Here is a 26,193-nt window from a genome sequence, read left to right as displayed (position 1 = left end):
GATCCGCTGTTTTAACGCGTTAATGCATCACACAAGGAAGCACGTGACAGCATTCCATTTTTAGTAGGTTTTTTACTGTTTGAAAAAAGTGTGCCTTCATCCTCCAGCGACTCAATTCAGACGAGTGATCAACCTATTTGCCGGCCGATTTTTGCGTGTTTTACGTGTGTCGGTTGTTGGGTGCTGCTGCGTTCACCAATCCACTTTATTAACAGAGCAGCTGCTGGTGACACAGGCTGCAGAGCGCAGAGCCCCTCCCCCCACTAGCAGAGCGTGAAGAAAGCTGTTCAACCCCAGCGGCAAGTTTTAAACTTTCAAAGCATCTTTTAACTGTTTAACTTAGCTTTGTTCCGTGGTTTCACCTGTTGTTGTCTTAGCACATGTAGTCAGTGGCTTGCACAGACATTTTGGGGGTCAGGTGCTCAGTGAAAAATAAGGGCACTTCATGCGGCATGTAGAATTGATGGCTGCCTTATTATAGCAGTGTGATATTTAAAAATAAATAAACATTACAGGCACATGTTGAATGTAATTGCATAATTATGTCAATATCTTAATATAATTACTTGACCTTTGAACTCGGAATGTGCAATATTTTATCGTTTATGATTTATTGGCAAAACTATTCTCACCGGTAAGAATATGTCATCCCACGATATAAACGATAAATTCCCAAATCGGAAATTAGCGAGGGCCACGGGCCATTTGTCCCTCAATTTAACCAAGAATGCCCACAAAATCCTTGTTCCACAGGCCAAAACTGCCCCTGTATGTTAACTTATTATTCTCTGCAGCGGAACGCTGTTTACGGGAGCAACGCAGCAAAGCCTATTTGTGCTTTATTTTTTTTAGAAAATAATTTTATTTTAAGTGAGGAAATTAATTAATTTTGTACAATAACATACGTGTATCTGTATGCACTGATTATTAATGTGTTGATGTATTCAAATGTATTTGTGGAACCTGTTTACACTTTAAGTTGGGAATTGTTTTATTTATTTATAGTTTTTTTTATTTATCATGATGTTTATCGTTATTGTGATAAATACCAGAAATTATTGGGATAATTTTTTTAGTCCATATCACCCATCCCTACTTTGAACTGGTACAGTTTCACACTATAGCACTGATCAGTCAATCAGTATTGTTTTATTTCTTTAGAATGAATGCACATGAAGAGGTTTTAAGCAAGTTACAAGCTGCAATGACTGATTAGTGTACCGGTTTTTTTTTTTTTTGGTTTTTTTTTCCCCCTGTGAGAACAAAAGAAGTGTACAAAGTGTCATTTTGAAGTGAGGAGTGAAGAGTGAGCGTTACCACTCTATAAAGCAGCATCCTCCTTGGTGCCATGTCTGTAAAGAGTCTGACGACCTCACTATGATTTACTTGGATGTCTTTCTCTATGGCAAGCTGTTGGATAGCTGCTATTTTTTTTAATTGCGTCATCTCTTTCACATACAGCTGCCACATCATGCCTTTCTTGTTCTCCCTCAATCTGGTCATCAGACAGCACTTCTGATTCTGTAACTGTGCATAGACTTGATGCTGCTATGGACTCTGCTTTATCCGTAGATGAATCTGGAAATTCATCTATCTCATCTTCTTTGCTGGTAGATGGTCTACTGCTTTCCTGCTGTAACTGCCTAGAATAGAATAATAACAGTTTTAATAATAGCCTATTTTAAGGTTGAATATACTGTAGCGGCTACTGTATATTCAACCTTAAAAATAGTGTAGCCTGTTAAGGTAAATACAAGATTACTGCAAGTCTTGTAACATATAAATAAGTTGTTACAAAATAATATAATTAGCTAAAATAGCTTAATGCTTAATTTAGTACAGCCAAACCACTTTGTGTAGTTAAAATAAAATGTGGACAGCTTTTAAGATATTTCAGTAAAAATAGTGGTGTGTGTGTGTGCGTGTGCGTGCGCGCGTGTGGAGCTAATATCTCTATTTAGTTTTTAGAGTGCAACTTTGACTATTACATGTGCTCTGACTACAACTAATAATAATAATAATAGCGCTAATAGTAATAATAATATAATATTAATGTAGTTGTACAATACCCACGATACCCCTTGGTGCCAAATTTCAACGGATCCTACTATACTAGAAATTCTACACGACGGTACTACCGTGGATCACGATACTACCAGCGCCAGTTTCTGCTACATAGCGGCTGCCTCTACACTCCACCCGGCTTCTCACTGCACAGTTTAAACTCACTGCACGATCCTCATTTGAAAATATACCAACACGGCAACCGAACTCCACAGCTGCTGAATGATTGGCTGTTTGCCTGTTAATGGGTGATGTCCGGAGATATGATGGGCTGTTTCCGCACGCTGGGTCCGCCCGTCTGTTAGCTGATTGGCTGTTCGTGTTTACTACACCAACATGAAGCAACTGAAGACAGCTCCGCTTCGTTAGAAACTCTCTTTAAAACTAACAAAAAGGTAAAGTTCTGTCTCACCTGGATGCATGCACGGCTTACAGTCAGACACGAGACAACACATGGCAGAAGCACCAGACCCGAGCGGCGAGTCAGTCGCGGCGGCGTCATTGTCAGTGGCATCACTGATTTTGCTCAAAAAACAAACTCCAAAAGTCCCATTTGGAACTATTTTGGTTTTAAACGAGGCAGAGACGGTAAAGTAATAGGAGATCCACTGTGCAGGCGCTGCCACCAGCTATACACCTTTTCGCAGTGACATCGCCATCCGGGGCATTTGCCTTAGCAACGCCCTCCGCCATTTTAAGAGGGGTTTACATTTGCCTGACAACCACTATTTACTCTGGACAACATGAAGGTTTTACTCAGTGTCGTACGAATATTTCAGCAGATTAGAGCCAAAGACCAAGCACCGATATGATGGGAAGTTACATCTGGTTGGTTTGGAATTGTGTCCATACAAAATCAACCAAACAAACAATATTTACAAATTATATACATACAAAGGAGGGATCACATCCAATCTCATAAAACACCAGTGACGTCACCCAGAAAATGTATACAAATATAGTTTTCTCAGGGAATCAGTTCTTGTTTATTGTATTTTATCCTCTGATTTATTATGTTGGAGGAGAAGCATTGTCATTTTTTTTTTTTTTTTTTTTTACCTAAAGACTGGATTTGTTATTCTAAGTTGATTATTTATATTAGTTAAACATAAATGAATGTGCAAAGGAAACAAAATGATAATTTTTTTTATTTCAACCATATAAATTCTAACTTCATTTATTAGTTTTTTTAATTGCTTTTATGCTTTTGGTCATGTACTCTTATCATAAACCAAACAACACTATAAGTAATTAATAAGTATTTCTAACTTGTACAAATACATTGCAGTTCATAAAAATATTAATAATAAAAAAAGGCTTCAGTATTGCGATATTACCCGGATACTTTGTCAGGTATAGTATCGTAGTTACTCATTTTGGAATCGTGACAACTCTAATTATTAACAATAATGGAGGAAATATGTACATGTAACAATGATTACAATCAAATAAAGAAAACTAAAACAATTTGGCCCATGATTTGGCAACCATTGACATGATATGGCCCCTGGGCAATAGTAATTGGGGAACCCTGAGCTGCACTTTAAATATTTTTGAAACAACAGAACAGAGTGCCTTCACTGCAAAGTGAAAACTCACCATCTACTGCCCCTGGTCTGTCAAAACAAACACTGCTGCAACATCCACTGCCATCCTTACACACACAAGTGAAATCCCTCCCGCAACTAAAGCAAAGTAAGTCAATTTATACTAAAACACACAACTCCAGCCAAACAACAGTACTGACCATGAGTTTGATCAAATGATAGCTACTGATTTCAAACCATTTTCCATTGAGGAGGACAAAGGTTTTACAAAATTAGGCAATTACAGTATAATAAGGCTTCTCCTAAAAATTCTGAATGCAAAACTTTTAATTTTTGCATAGTCATTGTAAAGTATTAGGCTACCAACGTTCCTACATTTATTTAGTTTATTTTGAATTTGAAAACAAGTTTGTTTATATATATATATATATATATATATATATTTTTTTTTTTTTTTTCTTAAAGCGTGACTGTATATGCATCCATAATCTCTGTGACATGCTGCATGCCCTTTCTTTTTGTTGCTGATTGTTGTTGTCTTTCTTACACCTGTCTTATGAAAATTTGATTGTGTATATATATATATATATATATATATATATATATATATATAAATAATTGTTTCTCATCAATAACTAGATCAAAATACTCCATCAAAACCTAGATAAAATGTTTATTTAAAAATAAAATTAAATAAATAAATATATATGTTTTGTATTCGTCAAATGTTCATTTTGCATCAGAAACACCTGCTACCTCTTAACATGTGACATATCTCTACACTGTTATACAGGAGGATGATGACATTGAGGAAGGCGACCTTCCAGAGCACAAACGACCTCCTTCTCCAATTGACTTCTCAAAAGTGGATGCCTCTAAGCCAGAGGAACTCCTGAAAATGTCCAAGAAGGGCAGGACTCTGATGGTGTTTGCCACAGTATCTGGCGATCCCACCGAGAAGGAGACGGAAGAGATCACTGGCTTGTGGCAGGGCAGTCTTTTCAATGCCAACTTTGATGTTCAGAGGTAGGAACAACAAGATGTTTGTGTAGCCATTTCAGAAAAAAAAAGAAAAGCAAACTCAATCTTGTCAGTGCACGCTTTAAGTACTAAAAGCTGGAGTTTACCAGCTTTTAGTACTTTCATTAATGATGGTAGAGACTTCTTGGTAGGGATGGGAATCGAAAACCGGTTCTTCTTGAGAACTGGTTCCCAGTAATCCAATTCCTCGATTTCAAGTTCCTCTTACGTTGCAAATATGTAACGATGAACTCCACCACATAGTTGTTTGCTGTCCACTGAATCCACCTCCTCCACCCGCAGCAGCGCTGTCCTCTGTGCTGTTTGTAGTATCTCTATTGCTACGCTACTCACTTCCGGGTTCTGTACACTCATGCAAAAGTTGCTTCTTGCACGGACTTTTTTTCCAAAAACAACAAACTTCAGCAAGAACACACACCTCTTCGCCAGTTCATGTCCTCATAACAAGTAATCAGACACAGGAGACGGACCTGTACTGATCATTGTCTTTAGTTTGCTGTTTCACACTCGCACAACACACCTTTCTTTCTTTCTTTCTTTCTTTCTTTCTTTCTTTCTTTCTTTCTTTCTTTCTTTCTTTCTTTCTTTCTTTCTTTCTTTCTTTCTTTCTTTCTTTCTTTTTTTCTTTCTTTCTTTCTTTCCGGTGTCGTAACTCAAAGTCTCAAAAATTCTGATTTAAAAAAAAAAAAAAAAAAAAAGAGGCAAAAATTGACACAGAAGTAGACCACAACAAGAAAATATTTTTCAGACCACGCCAAAAAGCACACAGGAAGTCCAGAATCTTGAAATAAAAATTTCTATTTTCGCTCACGTATTTTAACGCATTTCTCCTAGGGTGTTTTACTGACGGGGTCATCCAGACAAGTAGGACATCGAAATTGAGCATGGATTTTTGATAACTGTTAAGGTGTTTGCAGGGCGGAGTCGTGAATTTTGGGCAAAAATTACTAAATATTAAAAGAAAATTAAATGTGTAACTGTAAAGTTGTCCGGCCAACAAGTCTTTTCTTGATTAGTGAGCTTTTGTTTACAGTGGTGTAAGATCAACTTGTGTTCACAAAATGTTTGTGATGTACAAGTTAAGTATGTAATAAGGAATTCAAATTTTAATGTAAGCATCTTGATGTACCATTCTGTAACTTTAGAATGAATGCAAGATCATTTTGGCCAATAAAAAGCCAAGGTTTGTTTTAAAAACTGACATATTGAGGAGATGCAAGAATAGCTGACTGAATACAGTTCTTTTCTTTGTACTAGGGGTGCACCGATTGCAATTTTTTAGCCGATCACTGATTTTTTAAAAGCCTTACTTGCCGATACCGATTTTGGCCATTCCCGATTTTTTTTTATAACTGACAACATACACCTTGAATGTTTCAAACTCATTTTATTGTAAAACGTTCAATACCTGTGAAACAATACGAACGTGTTGTTTTAACTGCACATTAGGAATGTGCGATATTTTATCGTTTATGATTTATCGTCAAAAACATTCTCACGATATAAGATATAAACGATAATGGACCACTACTTGGTTAAAACCAGACAACCATCCAACAAAGGGAAGCGATTCAAGTTCCTCCATCAGATCTACCCAAAGTTCCACAAACATGGAGACAGAGATCAATCACATCGACACAGACTGGTCTAAGAGCTAATGCTATCCACTCCAAATAAGGAATAGGCCAAGTAAAAAAACACGTCTTACTGTCATAAAGCCACAGAGAGCCACCGACTTGTTTATGGTCAGATTTAACACTTGTATGGAAGGATAAAAACTAACATGTCACACGTTGTGTGAAATAAATGTTAGCATAAATAATAATGTCACTATTAATCCGTCCCAATTTGTGAAACGCAGAATTTTTTAATTATATTTCACGTGTTCACAGACAAAGCTGGTCCTATTAGACTAATGTAACTATTGAGATTATTACACCTAAATATACTGAATGATTAAATCATCAGCTTGATCTAGTTTAATTATAGTAAATCAGAAATATTTATCAATCATAACTTTATGTAACTCATTATCAGATAAATGAAACAAGATTCAGCAACAGTAAAAACACTAATAGAGTTATTTTTGCTTTTCATGTGCTTTTTTTAAAAAAATTTTTTTAATTCAAATGAGGAAATAAATTAATTATATACAATAACACTAATAGTGACCCACATACACAAATATATTCCATAAAATATCAGCTCATCAACTCTGTGAGTCAGCAGCTGTTGTAGCCTTTTTAAATGTGTCTAATGTTGATGAACCTGTTAACACTAAGTTGTGAATTTTTTTATTAAATTTTTTTATTTATAGTTTTTATGTAACGTGATTTTTATTGTTATCGTGATAAATACCAGAAATTATTGGGATATTATTTTTGGTCAATATCGCCCATCCCTACTGCACATAGTAGTTATCTCAAATATAAATAAAAGTTTACAACATTGCTGTGCAAAATACTAAATTATATCAGTTTCTTTAGTCTTTAATTTTTCACATTTTAAAGACAAACTAAACGTGTCCAACAGGTTACACTGCAGAACTGTTTTGAGCTCTTTGACAAAAATAAAGTGCACAGCAGTATTTGGGCCAATTTAGGAACCCAACATTGGACTGAGGGCCACCCAAGAAAAAAAATGAAAAAAACAGAAACAAATCCCATTTGTAATCATTTTAATGACCAGGTTGCATCGCTACAGTTTATATGTATTGGTCTGCATCCAGTGCAATAAACACATTTTAATTAATATATGTGGCTAAACCTGGCAAAACTTGAGAAACATTATAATGCACACAAAATCCCTGGGGTTTTCTGCCCTGTTCTGCTCTGGCTCCCGCTCTAACTCCATATTCATTGCTACAGTCTCTACCCTGAAGCGGATGATGCCGTCAGCATTCTAGGGGTGAAAAAAATCATTAAACCATGGAATTCTGGGAGTGAGGTCAAGTGAGGTCTGAACTACACCTATAATTTTTGCTTATCCCAATAGAGAACCTTTGAGAACCTTTGCATTAGTAGGAGCTTTTTCTTCAAATCCAATACCAATAGACCACAATTTTCCTCCTAGTAGCTTTGCTCTTTTCACAAATAAGCATTCTCAGTGGTCCCATGGCTCTTTGGTCCGCTAGCTTTAGCTTTGCTCGCTTCAAATGCTGCATATTCAGCGGTGTGGTAGTTTCTTAAATGGTGAATGAGGTAGCATCTTTTTTTGCAGCTCCACCAAGACTTATTTCCACATTACAGGAATTACAAAATAAGATCCTTTGCTCTCTTTTTTTGTGTAACACTGCAGACATGCTAAGCTAACCGTGCTCCGGCTGTTGTTGTTATACCATGTAGCAGAGGCATGCGCAGCACACACATGCACACATGAGCTGTTGGGTGGGCCTGTCAGTTATCTCACAGCAGAATGGGACAGTGGCTAACTTTATGACCGACTTTAAGAGCTTTGCGGAGGTAGAAAATATTGGCGGAAAAGATTGGTTTCATATGCAAGGATCGATCGGACGGTGCATCCTTACTTTGTACTTTTTTATTTGGGTTTTTGATCAAATAGGTATACAGACATAATAAATTGAATTTGAATATTGAATATACAGTCTTGTGTATCAAACTAATAACAGTGGTAGTTATAGGCCTAATTATTGCCATTGCTTGTCATCAAAAGCGTAAAATCTTACTTTTCACAATGTTAAATGATGACGTCGTATGTCACACATAGTACGTATTACATTTATCTCCATTGTTGGACTGTTTTTTGCTAGACTAACATTGCTAGACAGACATCGGTAAAGAAGTCTAATATTCTAGAATCTAGATTTTCTGGATATTCCAAAAGTAAATGAACCGTATGGAGTTATAGTCGAAGAGGAGCAGCTATTGTCAAAATGGTCCAACCAATAAATGTTAAGACCTTAAATGCATACATAACACAACTTCGCACCCTTTATAACTTTGCTTCTTAAAGATGGAGTTCAGAGGTTAGACTTAGTCTGGGACAACTATTTAGAAGAAAGCTTTAAAAGACAAACCCAGGAGAAGAGAGGATGTGGTGCCATGGTAGCTCATAATCTTGTCGTAGCGTCAACACCAATACCAACAAACTGGAAACTCTTTCTTGCAGAACCGTGACAACAAAGTCAGCCATTTCTGATTGATGCAGTTATGCAGCAGAAAACTGAAATGCCAGACATGGTGCTCTCCACAACAAAAGATGACATTATTAATGAATAGACTTGATATATTCTCTCTTCAGGAATATAATAAGAATCATTGCATCCCTGTGTGCAGTGTCAAAAAGGTCATTTAAGTCTGAGGTGTAATTATCCTCTTTTGAAATTTGGGTTATTTATTTTTTCATTTTGCATTCTGCTTTAATGCTTACCACTCTACATAAAGTTTTTCAACCTTCTTTATTACATCTGGATTATGTCCTGTTCCAGAATTCTTCCACTTTATTTACGGTAAGAGTAGCTGCTTGTCTCCTTGAGTTGCAGGTGGTGGTACAGAAAATGACCCATCTTGCTGTTTATAAGGTAATTTAGCACCACAAATGTCACCTTGGGTTGACACCAAAAACAGTTTTTGAGGTCATTTTGGCCATGGAGACATTGAACAACTGCCAACTAAGTGAAGTTTTTTAATTGAGAAAAGACTCTGAACTTGATTCAGCAATGCTGGGCCCACCAGTGGTACATGCTTTCTGTGTCAAGTTTATCACTGCACTTACCATCATTTTCTTATGAATTAATCTCAGCACAGCACACATTTAGTTTTGATTGCTGTTATTCTGATATAGATAGACTAATATGAGAGTGAAGCTCCTTGACATAGTCCATGTATGGTGCATAGGAGCAAATAATGCATCTGGCAAATAGCGCCTAAATTGCACCAATTAAGCAAACTTAAATACTGATATATTTTCATAAAACTTTACAGACCATGTTTTTAGTCAATTGGAAAATTTGGGGAAGGTCAGACCACAACATTTCAAAAGTTTTTAAATAAAGACTTGTCACAGACACACACACACACACACACATACACACTATAGAAACAGCATCCTCACAGACTTATTCATTTCTGACTTAAATGTAAAAAAAGGAAAACTCAAACTACTGTGTTTTTGTTGCTGACATTGGAGAGTGGATGCATGTGTCTAATCTTGGTAATCCATTAGTGGCAGCCTACAGTCAACGCTACTATCATCACCTGCTTTCATTACACACAGTACATCGCCTTTTTAAATGCACTTTGCTGTTTTTTTTGGCAGGTTTGTGGTGGGCTCCAACAGGGTAATCTTCATGCTGAAGAATGGCAGTTTGGCCTGGGAGGTCAAAGATTACCTTGTGGCCCAAGAGCGCTGTGTGGATGTCACTGTCGAGGGACAGGTGTTCCCTGGGAAGGCTGCCAAGAGAATTGATGTCACCAAGAAGAAGAAGAAAAGCAACAAAGCAGAAGGCAGGAAGCCTGATTTAAAAGGAAATAGTGCCAGTAATCACAAACAAGAGCTGTGATATAAGTGACTGTCAATTCCTACTCATGTTGCCAATAAGTTAACAGAACCAGACGAGGCCTTCAGGGCCATGTGACAATTCAGGGGTATGGAGCATCAATAAATCCAGATTGCTTTCATTAAATTGTTATTCAATGAGTACCATAGCTCCTCATTCTTATTCACCCAGTCATCTTTTTAGGATGATGCTAACAATCTGCTGAGGAACTCTGATTGTCTGTCTGAGGTTAGCTCATCATGAGTCAGAAGCTGTTCATTCTAAGATGTACAAAAATGTTGCATCACTGTAATTGCATTAACAACTGTTTTCTCTAAGAATGGCAATACTTCACCATTTGCTAATAAAAGGCAAGAGGGGTCCTGCTGCCGATCTGCACGCTCAGCTCCTGCAAAGTCAGCTCCAGAAGCAGACGCGCTCAGCAGGGAAGTGACGTCAGGATATGAAGTATAAAAATAAATACAAAATAAAATCCATAGCATTGGCTAGACGTTGGCTAGACACTTCCGGAAGGTGTTTCTGCATTTTAAAACTTTTGTTAACCTGATTCCTTAGCAGTGCTACATTGAAAAACAAAGTATAATTTACCTCATTAACAACATATAACTTGATCAGCTTCTTTGTGAATGCTTTTGAACGTTTTGATTTACTTGAGTTGAGACACTTGCCAACTTAAAACGGGGATAGATGTGGGATAAATGTTCAATGTTTAAAGATCTACAGCAACACGAATACCCTAAAATGTTTAAGTATAACATATGAAGATAATATATTTAATTTATGTCCATTTCATGACAACCGTCACGGTTATATTATTTGTGATCGTGTTTTATGTATTTGCTTATAATTTTTTTTTTATAAGTTTAAGGTTTTACCAGGATCATGTCTCATGTGCTCATCATTCATGCAGCATATGTGCATTAAACCTACACTAGAAATAATTTACCATATGCAGAATCACATGGATGAAGTCACTTAGTATATATTGTGTTGAAGTAAAAGTTTGTTACATTTTCCCAAGTACTAGTAAAATTAGACCTAAATAAACAAATTCACAGCTATATATCATGCGTCTAATATATCAGTAAAATATGTAATATACTTATTTTTGCTGCAGTTGTGCATAGGCATACTGTAATTAACTCCCTCCCCCTCCTCCTCCACCTAGGTGTAACACTGCTCTCCTTTTATATACAGTATTCTCCCTATAATAAAAGGTTTCTTACCCTTCCTTAGGGAGGGCTGGTAATGGTCACAATTAAGCAATAAAATAAATCAATTTATTTTATTGCAATAACAAAACATGCATTGCTGTCTCATAATGATTGCACTTCTTGTAGTGTCGACCTTTGACAGCATGTGCAGACAAGTAAAAAAAAATCAATAAATGTATGGAAAATATAAGTAGTTTCTGATAACACAACTTGTATGTGAAATGTGCAAGTATTTGCACTTACTTTGTCATAGTAAGGGGAAACTGTTGTTTTTGAAACCTATTTTATTGGATTCATTAACCTCCAAAATATACATTTGAAACCAAATTTGTTATTATAGTGATAACAGAAGTAATATGGGCTCAGTATTTCCGGCAAATTGGTGGCCATTTTTGAAAAAACGCATCTACTGAATTTCCAACGTGATCTCACTTGTGTTTTGGGATACATTTATGTGTATGACCCATACCAAAGGCGACCTTTGCAACATGAGGTGAAGTCAAATGCCTATTTTGGGGGTAAACCTCCATACTAAAACATAAATGGACATTAATATCACTCAAAGGTGTATTTTGGTTTGAAGAGGTGTGTAAGAGTTGCAAGGTATCATGGGTAACAAACATACCAGCCAGTGTCAGTGAGTCTTGGTCCACACTTCAGAAAGCAATGGTTGTGAGTATATACTTTAAGAGCTGAAGTAACCTGACTACATAACTTCTGCGGACTTTATGTGTGTTTAAAGAGTTAATTTTTGTGGCTTGAAGATACTGCTATTAGATTGTATCGCCATGGTAATAACACCATCCTGTGGTACATAATGGAACAGCAGAATGTTTGTTACTTTGTCCATCTTGTGAGCATATTTACATGACATTGCATTTGTTTAATGGTTTAGTTTTGATTTAAAGATTCAAATTTTAGCAAGAAGACCAACTGGTTAATTGTGTACATTTGATTTTGTTTTCTGCTTTATTGCAGTTTCACTCCTAATTGCATGAGTCATGTTACAAGGTTTTGTCAAGAAAGCGAGCAAGATGCTCTGGACCTGGCTTGTGAAATAAAGTTTGGCTTGCTGTTTATCTGTGTTAACATAAGGGACGTATATGTTAGAGTGTAGAGGCTGCCTTTGTCCAGTTGTACATATCCATACTTTGAAGGAGGACATGGAGACGCACGGAGGAGAAGTCTGACAGCGCGGACACAGACAAGCCAGAGACTACGTGTTTTTGATGCATGGCCAGACTATTCAGATAAGTGGAGGAACGTGAATAGCTGTATCTTGGAATGAGAATAGTGAAGGAACGTACCATCAGACTATGGTTGTGCATCTGACCCATGGGGAGTTAAGGCTGTTTTATGCTTGACGGATCAACGTGCTGCGCGGAAATCAGACGCATGAAACAACGCATGTTGCATTTATGCTGCCTTCACACTGAATGCGTCTTCTGTGACACTGGACGCATCTGCCGCACAAAACATACCGCAGGGTCTGCAGGATAAAAAAAAAAAAAATCCCATTCGCATCGTACGCTCATCTGAAGAGAAGCAGCGCCCACCAGCGACACATCCAACTGGGTGAGTTTCTCTGCCTGCTAAAGCGAGGAGCTGTGCTACTTTTTCACCTCTCATACACATAAACCACCAGTGACAAAAGCCGGTGTGATTAGCGGCTAATGCTATCTTCCTCACTGCCAACTTTCAAAGATGAAAACTACAGAGATAACGTTTACCTGCTACTACCACCTTCTCGCTGATTCTCCTCCACGCTAAACCTTTCCTAGTCCGGTCCTGGTTATCAGTGGTCACACACACATCATCTACTCCATGGATGAATGGGTGAACAGGCATGTGTTCATGTTGACAGCCTGATGTCATCGTCAACAAAGACTCTGATTGGCTTCTTCATGCGAAACAGCCGCAGGAGTAACATTTTTTCAACTCTTGTGAATGTGCGGTTGTGTGTAAAATTGGGAGCACGCGCGCATGGCCAGCACACTTGACGTGCGGATCAGGCCGCACAGGAAAGATTTTGCATTTGTGACTCATCTACCCATTGACTTTGTATGTAATCTGGACACACGGACATTTTGTGATGCATCCGGTGTGAACGCAGCATTATACTTTATGTGGCTGCTGCTACCAAACTCAGGGGACAGTGTATTACAAACACAGCCAACCACGGTACAGTAGAAGAAGTAGCCATTGTTTACAACATGGTGGCGACGGCTAGACTCCGTCTATTTCTCCTATTTATCCTCGATGAAGAGTAGACATTTGTTGTTTGTTACTACTGAGACGGAAAAGCGAAGGTGGTTGACTTGTCCTTTAAATCTTACGAGCTAACCTTCCAGGAACTACAGTCCCTGTACCACATGTGTTCCTGGCTGATGCTGCATTTCCTCTTCAACAAAACCCGATGCGCCAATTTCCAGGTATATCTATTGGTGATCATGTTAAAAATGTTTTTGTATGTCAACTGTTAACACAACATAATTCGTTTTTTTCCCCAACATGGTTTTCCCTTTTTCTATCTGTACTGTGTATAAGCTGAACATTGGCAAAACATTATTTTTTTATATAGTATTCGTAGAGTTGTATACTTATATATTCTGCTTTTTTTTTTTTTTTAATTTTTTTTATTGTGCAATTTCTTTTTAACAGGAAAAAACCTCAACGATGCCCAGCAAATCTACAACTGCCGCCACTCACGTACCAGGAGGGTGATAGAGAACAGCTTCGGCAGACTGGCAGCACGATGGTGAATCCTGGGACGACCAATGAAATTTCACCTACAGAAAACAGTGAAGGTTGTGAAGGCCTGTGTAGCCCTGCGCAATTATTTAAGCAGCACAGATGCTGCCAACTCCTCTGCAACCAGTTACATCCCTCCCAGTTTCACAGTGAGGTGTATTGACTGCTTAATATGATATTAATTTATGCTATGTACCTTTTCACTTAAAAGCTGAGTATGGGCCTTCAACAGGTGGCCTTAAACATATGGGGTTTACAATCCTAGCCAGTTATTTCTGTAGCTGTGCTGTTGGGATGTTTATTGAATTGTGAACCTTGAACGTTGCCTGTTCCTAGGCTGGTGTTTCCTCCATTTACAGCTGTATACATAAACAGTCTAACTTCGGCTTTTGTTTGTTGATATATGGGAGTTTGTGGCTTCCTTTCTTTGTCTTAAGGCTAAAGCCTTAGACTCCACCTGTTGGGTTTCAAATTTCTCGTCAGTCCATATGTGATTGTTGAGCTGGATTTCTTCAGAGCATGATCTGACCCCAGTTGCTGTCACAAGGTTTCTGTCCCTGCCCTGGTCTTTGATTCTGCTTGTTTTAATAAACTTTATATTATTATGCGAGCCAGTTTCATCAACAACCTTTATTTCCACACCACCTTTTTTACCATCCACATCATCACCTGGGGAGACAACAGACTACTATATATATATATATATACACTTATATATAATGTTATCCAAATATCATACACACATGCAGAAAACAAGGGGGTTGTGATACAAGTAAAGCAACTGGCGGCCCGGGGGCCTCTTCCGTCCAAAGTAAATGTATGAAATTACAGAAATATACACAAAACATGAGCAAGAATAATACAGTAAGACACCAGATAAACACAGAAAATACTCCAAAAACTCACAAAACTAATACAACAGCAATACACAAAATGACTCAGAAAAATATACAAAATTACACAAAATGACAAAAAAACCTCATCAAACCCACAGTATTAAAAAAATAATTACTATAAAACTCTGTTCTTTCCTGTATTAATGCTCAGATCACTCATTATTCTAAATGCTGACATTAATGTTGATCATGTAACCCTCCGATCAAACAAACGCATTTTTGTGGCACCGCTGTGATAAAAGTTGCCTACCTCTAATATAAGTAAAGAACAACAAACATCACTCGAGTTCATTAGGGGAAAAATAAAAACACTTACCACCAATAAAAGTATGAGACTGTGGTTCCACAAATGAGGAGATTGAGGACACATCTGAAGTAGCCAAAGACAGCGACATGTGTTTTTACCTGTAGTATTTATTAGGTTTTTAACCCCCTTTTTTAATTTTAAACGTAGCTATTTAAAATTAATTAAATCAGAATAATAAAACTGTGGTTGGTCATTCATTTCTAAACACTTAGTGTCTCTCAGAACCTGACATATACAACACGTAGTGGGAACAGTATAGTCCATTCTTTAATGTATTTTTTAAAAAAAAGGCAAAATGAAGGAAGGCAATTATTGACGCCAGGCTATCAAAATTAAAGACTATGAAAGACTAACACTAAATAGGAATGGGAAAGCAATCAGGGGATGGTACTCACCTGGGTGAAACCAGAAGAGAGGATGGGAGCTTATTCAATTACCCAACACACACATGGCAAAGACTGAAAGTATAGACATGCATGAAGGAGTACTACCCATAGACCCAGAAAAAGAAACTAGGGATTCTGAACAGACCACCATCAATATAGCTACAAATCAAATCAGACAAGACTGACTGAAGCAAAGTAACAATTTGAAACTCATAGCCTCGGCATGGAAAGCATAACGACACAACCTGGTCCATGTTTTCCAAATCTTGCTTCACTATCACAACCACAACTGAACCTGAAGGATGTGCATTCAGTCTACAGATGGCTTTATACAGTAATGTGTGCTAATGCAGTGTTATGGCAATTATTATATTCATCATATCGTCAAATATGTGTTCATGTGTACAATTTGTCATGTTTTAATACACGGTGACTGAACAGTCAGGTTCAGTGATGTTAGATTAACAGTACAGATTGTATTGTATCCACAGTGTCAGCAACACACTGTCTCTGCTGAAGGCCAAACTCAAACTCACATGCAGATATACACGCACACACACTATCAAGGACAGATATCAGTGGCGCCAGCCTTCCTCATAACATACACGTCTTCATCATCCTCCAACGTCTCCACTGTTGGGCATCTGACCCCCTCCTTCTCCTCCCTTCAGGGTTGGGACTTTTTCTCATATCTGTATAAAGCTTTAGCTGTGAAACTGTTAGTTGGTCCTGCATATTCTGAGCCAGGGAAGAACCTTTTTGGACCATCCTGCTTAGTACCTGGTTGCTTGCCCTTCCTATACAGGACGGGACACTCTCCTTTTTTGTACTCTTTTTCATTTAGTTTTATAATAAATCCTTTTATAAAATCATGTCTCCAAATGAGGTCAACCGCAAATTTGCCGTGACAAATTGGCGACCATGAACAGGATCCATCTTCTGCTCTGGGGGGCTTCTGCCGCAGACCGGTACCGGAGAGCGGACGCGCTTAAAACCCCAAAGCCAGGTTTTGGCATGGGACTCCGAGTCTGGCCCCCAGTGGTCTGCCTCCCGTACAGAGACTGGACCACGAATTATCGGTTGATCTTCAAACACCAATTCGGACTAATAGGATAAAGCTGCCCGAGCAAGTCGCTTAAGACACTTCAGCTGGTTCAAAATGCTGCAGCACGTGTACTGACTAAAACTAGGAGAAGAGATCACATTACTCCTGTATTAGCCTCTCTGCATTGGCTTCCCATAAAATATAGAATAGAATTCAAGATTCTTCTTCTCACTTATAAAGCCCTAAATGGACAGGCACCAGTCTATCTCAAGGAGCTTGTAGTGCCATACAATCCCCCCAGAACACTACGCTCTCAAAATGCTGGACTACTCGTTCCATTTGTCTCTAAAAGTAGTATAGGAGGAAGAGCTTTCAGTTATCAGGCCCAACTTCTCTGGACCCATCTACCAACCACGGTTCGGGGAGCAGACACCCTCTCTACCTTTAAGGTTAGGCTCAAAACGTTCCTCTTTGGTAAAGCTTTTAGTTAGGAACCAGCTCATAGCTCATAGTTAAGATGCAATAGGCATAGACTGCCGGGTGGGGGGTCTGGCATGCTCGGTTGGAGAGAGGTTGGAGAGGGCGTTAAGAGACCGGTCATTTAGGTTAGAGAGGGACCGGAGAGGGTCCCATTCCTCTCTCAAACACTCCCTCTATGTCTGCTTCTTCCCTTGTGTGTTTGCTCCTGTACTCCTTCTGGCTTTTGTCTTGCAGGTCCGTGGGATCCTTAGTGTGGAGTTACAGAGTCTCAACAACTCTGTCTCCACCCTTTCCTCTGCACACACCCAACACAGCATAACGTGGATGGCTGTTCATCATAGGAATGGGATCCACACAAGGTTCCTGCTGCTTAACAGAAGGTTTTCCTTGCCGCTATGATGAATTCATGTTGGGTGTGGGATACATATGTATGTGCATATACGTATATATGCATATGTATGTATCCATAAAATGAAGAGTCCGTCCTTAAGACTGCTCTACTGTAAAGAGTCTTGAGATACCATTGGTTATGAATTGGCGCTATACAAATAAAAGATTGATTGATTGATTGATTATATACAGGTATATATACAGTATATAGCTCAAATGGTTGAAGTTCTTTGATTTTTAATACTATAAGTTCCCTATATTTTTTAATACTATAAGTTCCCTATATTTTTCTTCGGGCTCCGGATATTTTTGTTCAGGCATTTAGGACGGCCAGTCATTATTTACTTTGATTTTGTTCAGGCACCTCCACGGACAGCCTGTGAGGTCCTGACCATAGGATAGACAGGCAACCAAAGTTTCCAAAACACCCCGGTGCCATGTACCGAGTTCACCTCTATACCGATATCAAAACAGATTAAAACTCCAACCCTAACCTAATTCAATAAACTGTAGTGAAGACTACAGGGAGTAAAACACTAATAATGGGGATCAAACAGACAGATGACGATATCAGTGGGATATTATTGGATAAGTTAGTACTCTTTATAGAAAATGAGAAGAATCCAATAAACAAATAATATATGCATGCGCATATACAATCTCGGTATGACGTGAACTCAGATCATGAAACTGGCAAGCTTTCGGTGAGTTTTACTTTTTTTATTCTTTGTTTTTATTTTGTTTAAATGTGTGAATGGAATCAGATTTCTCCCTTTGGTTGTTTGGCTTTGATGATTTCATTTTGGACGTGTATCAGCTGCCCTGTCTTCCGTGCGTTTCGGCTTTCTCTCAGCTGAACATATGGATATTAGCAGCGCTTTGAGCCCTGTTTTCAATGTGTGCGTCTTGGTCATGACGTGTGCTAACCCCTGTGTGCGCATGTAACACACAGACAGAGAGCCACACACACACACAGAGACAGAGAGAGACACACACTCAAACAAACACACAGATGATTACAGTATTTCATTTTATTTTATTTTAATATTACTGTTATCATCATGATAATTTTTTTAATTTTATTGTTAGTTTCTTTTGGCTTTGCGGTTGTTCTCTGAAGATAAGACATCTTCAATGAAAGCCCTTAACGAATGGAATCACCTTGAACCCTTACGCTAATAAAATGTCAACATCATTCAAAGGACTAAGCTTCAGAAGGAAATCGACTATCAAAGGACTCAACTCTCAAATTCAGCAAAATAATGCTGTAACGAAATAACTTGCTTAGTCCCAAGTCAACCTCTCATCATCTATGGAATGGGCCAATGCTGGGATTAACACATCCTGCCCCATCATCAAAGACTGAGAACCTGTGGGCGTCGGAGTTGGTTGGACACTCCCCCCACCGTTGGATGCCACGATTACTGCCTGAACGATGCGGCAGCAACTGCAGACTCTGATCACACATCTGCTGGAACACCTTCACCAAAAAAGACCCTGCCATAAGACTGTTCACATGAAGTCCGCCACAGCCTTTGGTGGTAGTGCTATATCACTTTCACCTTGAACTTTGGCATGGGGGGGGACAATACTAACCGCTCTATTTTTCTGACTATACGCTAGATTATTTTGTTTTCATTCATTCTCTGACACGCTTTGAGAAACACATTAAAGGAAGGTGTGCTCTAAGCAGACAGACCAGACATATAGTCACACACTCACGTTCATAACTACGAGCTGAAACACATGACCACCGTAACTTCACACAGAACCCTTCTGTTTGCCACATGAGACCATGTGTGCCCATCATTTATCTTGGCTTTTATTCATTATGTTGCTCATTTATTTACACTGTTTTTGCCTTTATGAGAAAGACAAACAAAAGGGAGGAAAATAGTGTTACTAATGGTTTTGTTTTTGTTTGCTTTTCTTTCCTTTTATTTTCTTGTTGAGGGGAGGACCCCCACAATGCAAGATATGGTTACATCCGTTGAAGACAGAGCTCTCTGTTGTGCTGCCTCACCTTTTGGAGCTGAAGTTTTTACAGTTTTTTTTTTACTGCCCCTGATCTTTTTTTGAGCACGTTTTTCTTCTTTTCAATAAGTTTTGTTATTTCTGAACGATTCTACTTTTACCCTTTTGTTTTTACTCAATTTCAGGAAAATTGAGACGGACATTGAGAACTGCAGCCTCAACCAAGTTTACATTTTGACATATTTTTTTGACCGATACCCTTGTAAACAATCTGTACCTTACCCCTTTAACGCTGCTTGCGACAGTTCAACATTTATTGTTTTCATTTTGCGCGCCTTCTCCTTACAGCGTCGGACTGTCTTGCCGGCCCAAAGCCACTGGACAGCAAGGGGGACCAAATTTTTCCTGAGAAAACTGTCCTATTAGTTGCTATGAGTACATAGGCAATTACTTTTCAAACAAGAAGTCCTGGTTTTAATGTGCAGAAAAAGGATGGACCTTGTGTGGGGAACCGCTCTTTGGGAGTCTTTCCTTTCTGACATGCGGAACAATACTTAGGGAATGTTTCTCTTTCCCGGACACCATCCTTGACATGTTGAACATGCGTCATACTGTCTTGCCAGGGGATAGCGGTCCACCTGAATTAATACATGCTTGGTAACCGAATATCATTCTCAACAAAGATCTCAGTCTACAATATTAATATTGTACGTTCCCTTATAGTGAGGGTTGTTAGAGGCTGGCTCCGATCCTGTTACAGTGCCCATAGTCCTGACGGTCTGTTATTAGGGTTTTGATGTCCGGACAATACCGGATGTTCCTAGGCTGTTGTTTTAAATAGCTGGGGGAGCTGTTCTCTAGTCGGTTTGGACTTTTATAGGTCTGGAAAGAGTACTGCTTTGAGCGGGTCTTTGATGTCCGGACAATACCGGATGTTCCTAGGCTGTTGTTTTAAATAGCTGGGGGAGCTGTTCTCTAGTCGGTTTGGACTTTTATAGGTCTGGAAAGAGTACTGCTTTGAGCTGGGTTCCTGGGGTTGTTAACGCAATGTCAGTTGAGCCGTCTTTGTGTGTTATACGAACGGGTTCCGAATTACTGGCCAGTGTAAAGTGCCTGATCAGCACAGAACGGACCATCAGGAGAATTATGGGCAACAATCATAGTTCATTGGCCCCCAAAGGGGAAGTGGATTGGAGCGCACCTCTTATTAATCAGATGAAGAAAAAATATGGTGATGAATGTTGTGAAAAGTAACCTATTTGGGTTGAATGCCAGTGAAAAGCGCTAAAAGGTTGCCAAGCATGGGGCCAATAAGAGCTCATTGACCCCGAGAGACGGGGTGGACTGGCTATCGCCGCTGGTGGGTTAGATGAGGCCTGTACTCTACTTGGACACTGCGCAGCAAAACCTTGTGAATGCAGGGACGTGAAAATTGAGGCATTAACTTGTGTGGGGCATGAATGGCTGAATGATGACACGTTACGTATGCCTGAGAGTGAGTGTGACCGTGCCGTGGACGTGTCATTGAGTGATTGATCGATGAATGGCTGTTTGACTACACATGTTCCTCTGTTTCACCTTCCTTTCCTCCTGGGTTTTGAGGCACTAGATCTTCTCCCTGTTTTTGCCAATTATGTAGTGGGGTGTTCAGATCTCACTGCTGCTTGTTAATGGAATTATGATTTTTGACCTTGGGCCTTCTAAATGGTTTACCAGGTTTTAAAGGTTATTTTTCTGGGTGTTTAAAAGCACCAAATGATGTTTATATATATATATATATATATATATATATATATATATATATATATATATATATATAATACCACTTTCAGTGGAATGACATGTTTTGACCTTGACTTACGCTTGTCTATGTCTTTGTCTTTGTTGTTGTTATTGTGTTTTTTTTCTCCAATATATAGTACGCTGGCTGTATATTCAAAGGAGACCAATCAAATCCAACAAAAGAAAAGAGATTTTTTAAATGATTCATCTAAGTCTTAATGCTTCCTCTCTTTCTGTTTCTGAGTGTTTCCGAACAGAAAATGCCACCGCCTTTTCGACCCCGATCCTGCCTCCTACAGCCGTTATGCCTTGTTACTGCTTAATAGATTGAAATAGACACATGACAATATGACATATTGTGGATATTCTAACATAATATCTATTCCAGAGACTACAGAGACTTCCAATCCAACTGCAAAAGTGGGGACAAATCTTCAAATTTCCAAAGGGAGCGCACAGTGCTCAGGGCGACCGTGGCTCAGGTGGTAGTGGGTCGTCTTCTGATCGAGACGTTGGGGGTTCGATCCCAGTACCTGACTATGTGTCGAAATGTTCTTGGGCAAGACACTGAACCCTAAGTTGCTCCCAGTGGTCGACTAGTGCCTTGCATGGCAGTCCTGTCCCACTGGTGTGTGAATGTGAGAGTGATTGGGTGAATGAGCTGATATGTAAAGTGCTTTGAGACTGCTTCAGTGTGGTGATAAAGCGCTATATAAAATCAAGTCTATTTACCATTTAGTCCACAGTTGACCCTGGCTTTGACCTTTATGGCTGAGGAGGAGGTCAAGGAGGCTGGAGGGCACAAAAGCAGGCGGACACAAGAGAGAGGAAAACGGAGACACATCCAAAATAATCAGATCAGTGATTTTCCAATGATATTTATCATGTAGTTTTAAGAATCCAAATGTTTTCTTATGTAAAAAAGGGAAGGGAGAGGGCAAAAGTCCCTCTGACTTTTGATTTGTATTTTATCATAGCACCTGGGTCCTTTCTGTGTGGAGTTTGCATGTTCCCCCGTTTCCTCCGGGTACTCCGGCTTCCTCCCACAATCCAAAAAACATGACTGTAAGGTTGATTGGGGTCTCAAAATTGCCCATAGGAGTGAATGTGAGTGACTGGTTGTCTGTCTGTGTTGCCCTGCGACGAACTGGCGCACTGTCCAGGGTGTACCCCCGCCCAGTGCCCAATGAGAGCCGGAGATTGGCACCGGCAGACCCCCACGCCCCTGTAAAAACAGGAGCACAAGTGGGTTTGAAAATGGATGAATGGATGGATTTTATCATAGGAAAATAATATACCTCAAAACCCTCCAACCCTTTTCTTCCCCCACCAGCACTTAGCGTGCAAGGCCACAAAACACTTTCACTGGGTTTAGACATTTTAAGGGTAAAATTAAGTGTTCTCAACATTGGGTTGGCGGCTCAATCTGGATCTCCTGAGATTTAAAGAGGGTTCTCCTGAAATTCTTAATAATTGATCGATATAAATGAGATAGTTTAAAGTTAAGTAACTTCCGAGCATTTAAGGAAGCTCTCCAAACCGTACTATGGCTCGTCATTCCTACAAATGGGATAAATGCAGAGAGCAAAAGACAATATGATTGTTTGACTCAACTTAACTTTAATTCTGTCTAACTTTAAAAGGGCCAATAATCTTGCTTAATTGTGGTTCAGACACAGAATAGGAGACACCTTTGCCACCAATTTAGCTTCAAAATTAAGTTTATTATTTATATAATATTTATTTATTTGGTGAAACTTATTTGGCTTTTCACATCTCCATGTCTCCCAATTGTATGCATTCATCTTGGGAAGACATGTAGTCACGCTCCACACTTCTCCATCTGACTTTCATGCCCTTGTTAGCAGTGATTCTCAAATTGTTGCTTCTCACCAGGTATCAGCGTACCACTAGTAGTAGACGTACCACAGTTTGAGAATCACTGCAACTCCAGCTATGCTTCTCCTTGTTCCAGGAAAGGAGAATCAAATTAATACTTCCTGCTTTTCTTTCAGCCTCATATTTTCCCACTCACATGTGAATGGGCTACAGATAACTTTGAGCTAGCATGGCTAAAAGCTCACTAACCCACTCCTAACCATTGTGTGATTGTGCAGCAGCACCTTTTAGGATCTGAAAAGCTCTCAGATCCTGACCTCTGACCTGTCGCTGTCTTCCTGGAAGCTATAACTGAGTGCCAAAGCCATACTAACTATTCAATTAGTTAGTTAACTAACCATAACACCCCTTCTTTTTAAACTAGTTTTATTTTATTTTATTTTATATTATTCTGTTTTCCCCTCTTTTTTTTCTGTTCAGGTACCAACCGATCCCAAGAGAGATTGCCAGGTGTGTGGAGACTACCCTTCCTCTGACAACAACCGATCATCTACACGATATTCGGCCCAATGACTTCGTGATCTTCTACAACCCCGACCAGAGGTGGACCGACCGGAGGTGGACTGACCGGAGGTGGACCGACCGGAGGTGGACCGACCGGAGGTGGACCAACCGGAGGTGGACCAACCCTTTCCGTGTTCAGTTGACGACCCACACGGCAGTGAAGTTTGCGGAGCGGGCGACATGGATCCAAGCAGATGATTGCCGACACCAGCTGATGCTGAGACGGAGGCCGACCGAACAACAAAGGGGGAACCGTCTAAGCTGGCTTATCAGGTGCGGTGCACAAAGAAGTGTTCCTTTGCCTTGTGGGATCACGGGAGCTGATTTTCTTTTTCACGAGACACACGATCTGTTGAAAAAGCGCTCTCGAACAAAAGCCTAGATCAAGCCCTGAGGACCCCGCCGACGTGAGATTTTGGTTCTTCCTTTGCTTTGTTTATAAGCCACACCCAGGGAAGGCTTATAGCTAGGTGGAGGGTGGACAACCTCACACCTGGCTGCAAGATGATACAGTCACAAACCCTTCTGCTGTGATTGTGGAAAACACTCAAGGTTCTTCACTCATGATGCCGCCATTCAAGTGCGGTGATTCTAACCATGGTTCCACTATTCTTCTGGCTATTGGTGACCCCAGTTACCAACGGGGCCACTGAACTCAGTCAATGAACACTAGTGATGTCCTTGATGTAAATGATAATTTTTGCTTATCGAGATGGTAATAGAGGTTGATTTTTGATGATTCATGCCATTGATAATAATGATTACGTTTTTAAGGCTTATTTCCACATTTTTATTGCTCTCTCAGATATGTTTGTGTCTCACAAAAGAAGAATTTATCCAATGTATGACAATAACGATGCTAATGGTTAACCCTGACAGACAGCAAAGGTGGATTCAAGGTTATTCTACTGGAATATAATAATTTCATTTCTTGATTTGGTCGTTGATGGCGACCAAAAGTGGGGAATGTTATGGCAATTATTATATATATACTGTATATATATATATATATATATATATATATATATATATATATATATATATATATATCGTCAAATGTGTGTTCATGTGTACAATTTGTCATGTCTTAATACACGGTGACTGAACAGCTGAGTCATGTTAGATTAACAGTACAGATTGTATTGTATCCACAGTGCCAGCAACACACAGTCTCTGCTGAAGGCCAAACTCAAACTCACATGCAGATATACACGCACACACACTATCAAGGACAGATAACAGTGGCGCTAGCCTTCCTCATAACATACACTTCTTCATCATCCTCCAACGTCTCCACTGTTGGGCATCTGACCCCCTCCTTCTCCTCCCTTCAGGGTTGGGACTTTTTCTCACATCTGTATAAAGCTTAAGCTGGGAAACTGTTAGTTGGTCCTTCATATCCTGAGCCAGGGAAGAACCTTTTTGGACCATCCTGCTTAGTACCTGGCTGCTTGCCCTTCCTATACAGGATGGTACACTCTCCTTTTTTGTACTCTTTTTCATTTAGTTTTATAATAAATCCTTTTTATAAAATCATCATTCTCTGACTGGACATCCTAATTCAACCAGGGCAGAAATCATGTCTCCAAATGAGGTCAACCGCAAATTTGCCGTGACAGCAGGAAAGAGGCTAAGTTATAATTATTACCCTCTGTAAGAAAATACATTCTATATTTCAATATTGTTAAAGCTATAGGGAGCCATTGCAAAAGAGTCAAATAATAATAATAATCTTATCGATCAGTTACTTTGACAGAATAGTCAGGGTTTTAGTTCAAACATATAAGAAAGGTTGGTAGGACTTCTGTTATTTTATTATCTTATCATCCAGGGTGTGAATCCTTTTGAAACCTGGGGGGTGGGGGGGGGGGGGGGGCTCGTTTCACTGCTTCTAGGATTGTGATACTTCACCATGGGTCGAAAACTGACTTTGAGTGGACTTCTCCCAGCATCAGCGTGCTTTGCTCTCTTGGCAAGGAAAACCTTCTCTCAGAAGGTTTTCCTTGCCGCCATGATGAATTCATGTTGGGTGTGGGATACATATGTATGTGTATATACGTATATATGCATATGTGTGTATCCATAAAATGAAGAGTCCGTCCTTAAGACTGCTCTACTGTAAAGTGCCTTGAGATACCATTGGTTATGATTTGGCGCTATACAAATAAAGATTGATTGATTGATTGATTGTCGGCTTTCAGTGTTGAGCTAATGGAGGCTTTGTTCTTGTTCGTGCAGTCTTGGTTCTTGTGTGGCTTCAGCTCGGAGCAGCAGCAGTTGGAACGGAGGTTTTTCTCTGGAACGCGCAAACTTGGTTAAAATCTAATAAAATAAAACATTGTGATCTTACAAAGAAAATTTAAATCGCACCAAAAAAATAAACGTATACACCGCG

General features: G+C 39.3%; 1 protein-coding gene and 1 long non-coding RNA gene across 3 annotated transcripts in view; both read left to right on the top strand.

The window, feature by feature from the left end:
- mesd (mesoderm development LRP chaperone) overlaps positions 1-24,714 on the top strand; it is a 29,479-nt gene extending 4,765 nt beyond the window's left edge. Inside the window, exons 2-3 of one of the 2 annotated variants that reach the window (XM_028434397.1) lie at positions 4,405-4,637; positions 23,715-24,714. In XM_028434397.1, the coding sequence (XP_028290198.1) occupies positions 4,405-4,637; positions 23,715-24,180 (699 nt within the window). In that variant the 3' untranslated portion in view covers positions 24,181-24,714. Of the gene's footprint in view, positions 1-4,404; positions 4,638-9,929; positions 10,312-23,714 lie in introns of those variants that run through there. The other variant, XM_028434407.1, reaches the window with a different exon arrangement.
- LOC114454166 (uncharacterized) lies at positions 11,452-14,745 on the top strand. The gene is made up of 2 exons (XR_003672520.1): positions 11,452-13,816; positions 14,046-14,745. It is a non-coding gene; the product is annotated as an uncharacterized LOC114454166 (long non-coding RNA).
- Positions 24,715-26,193: the final 1,479 nt, after the last annotated feature.

This window comes from Gouania willdenowi, chromosome 3 (assembly GCF_900634775.1).
Source record: "Gouania willdenowi chromosome 3, fGouWil2.1, whole genome shotgun sequence".
Taxonomy (NCBI): Eukaryota; Metazoa; Chordata; class Actinopteri; order Blenniiformes; family Gobiesocidae; genus Gouania; species Gouania willdenowi.
Note: the sequence above shows the minus strand (reverse complement) of the source record. Positions and strands in the feature narration are given on the sequence as shown.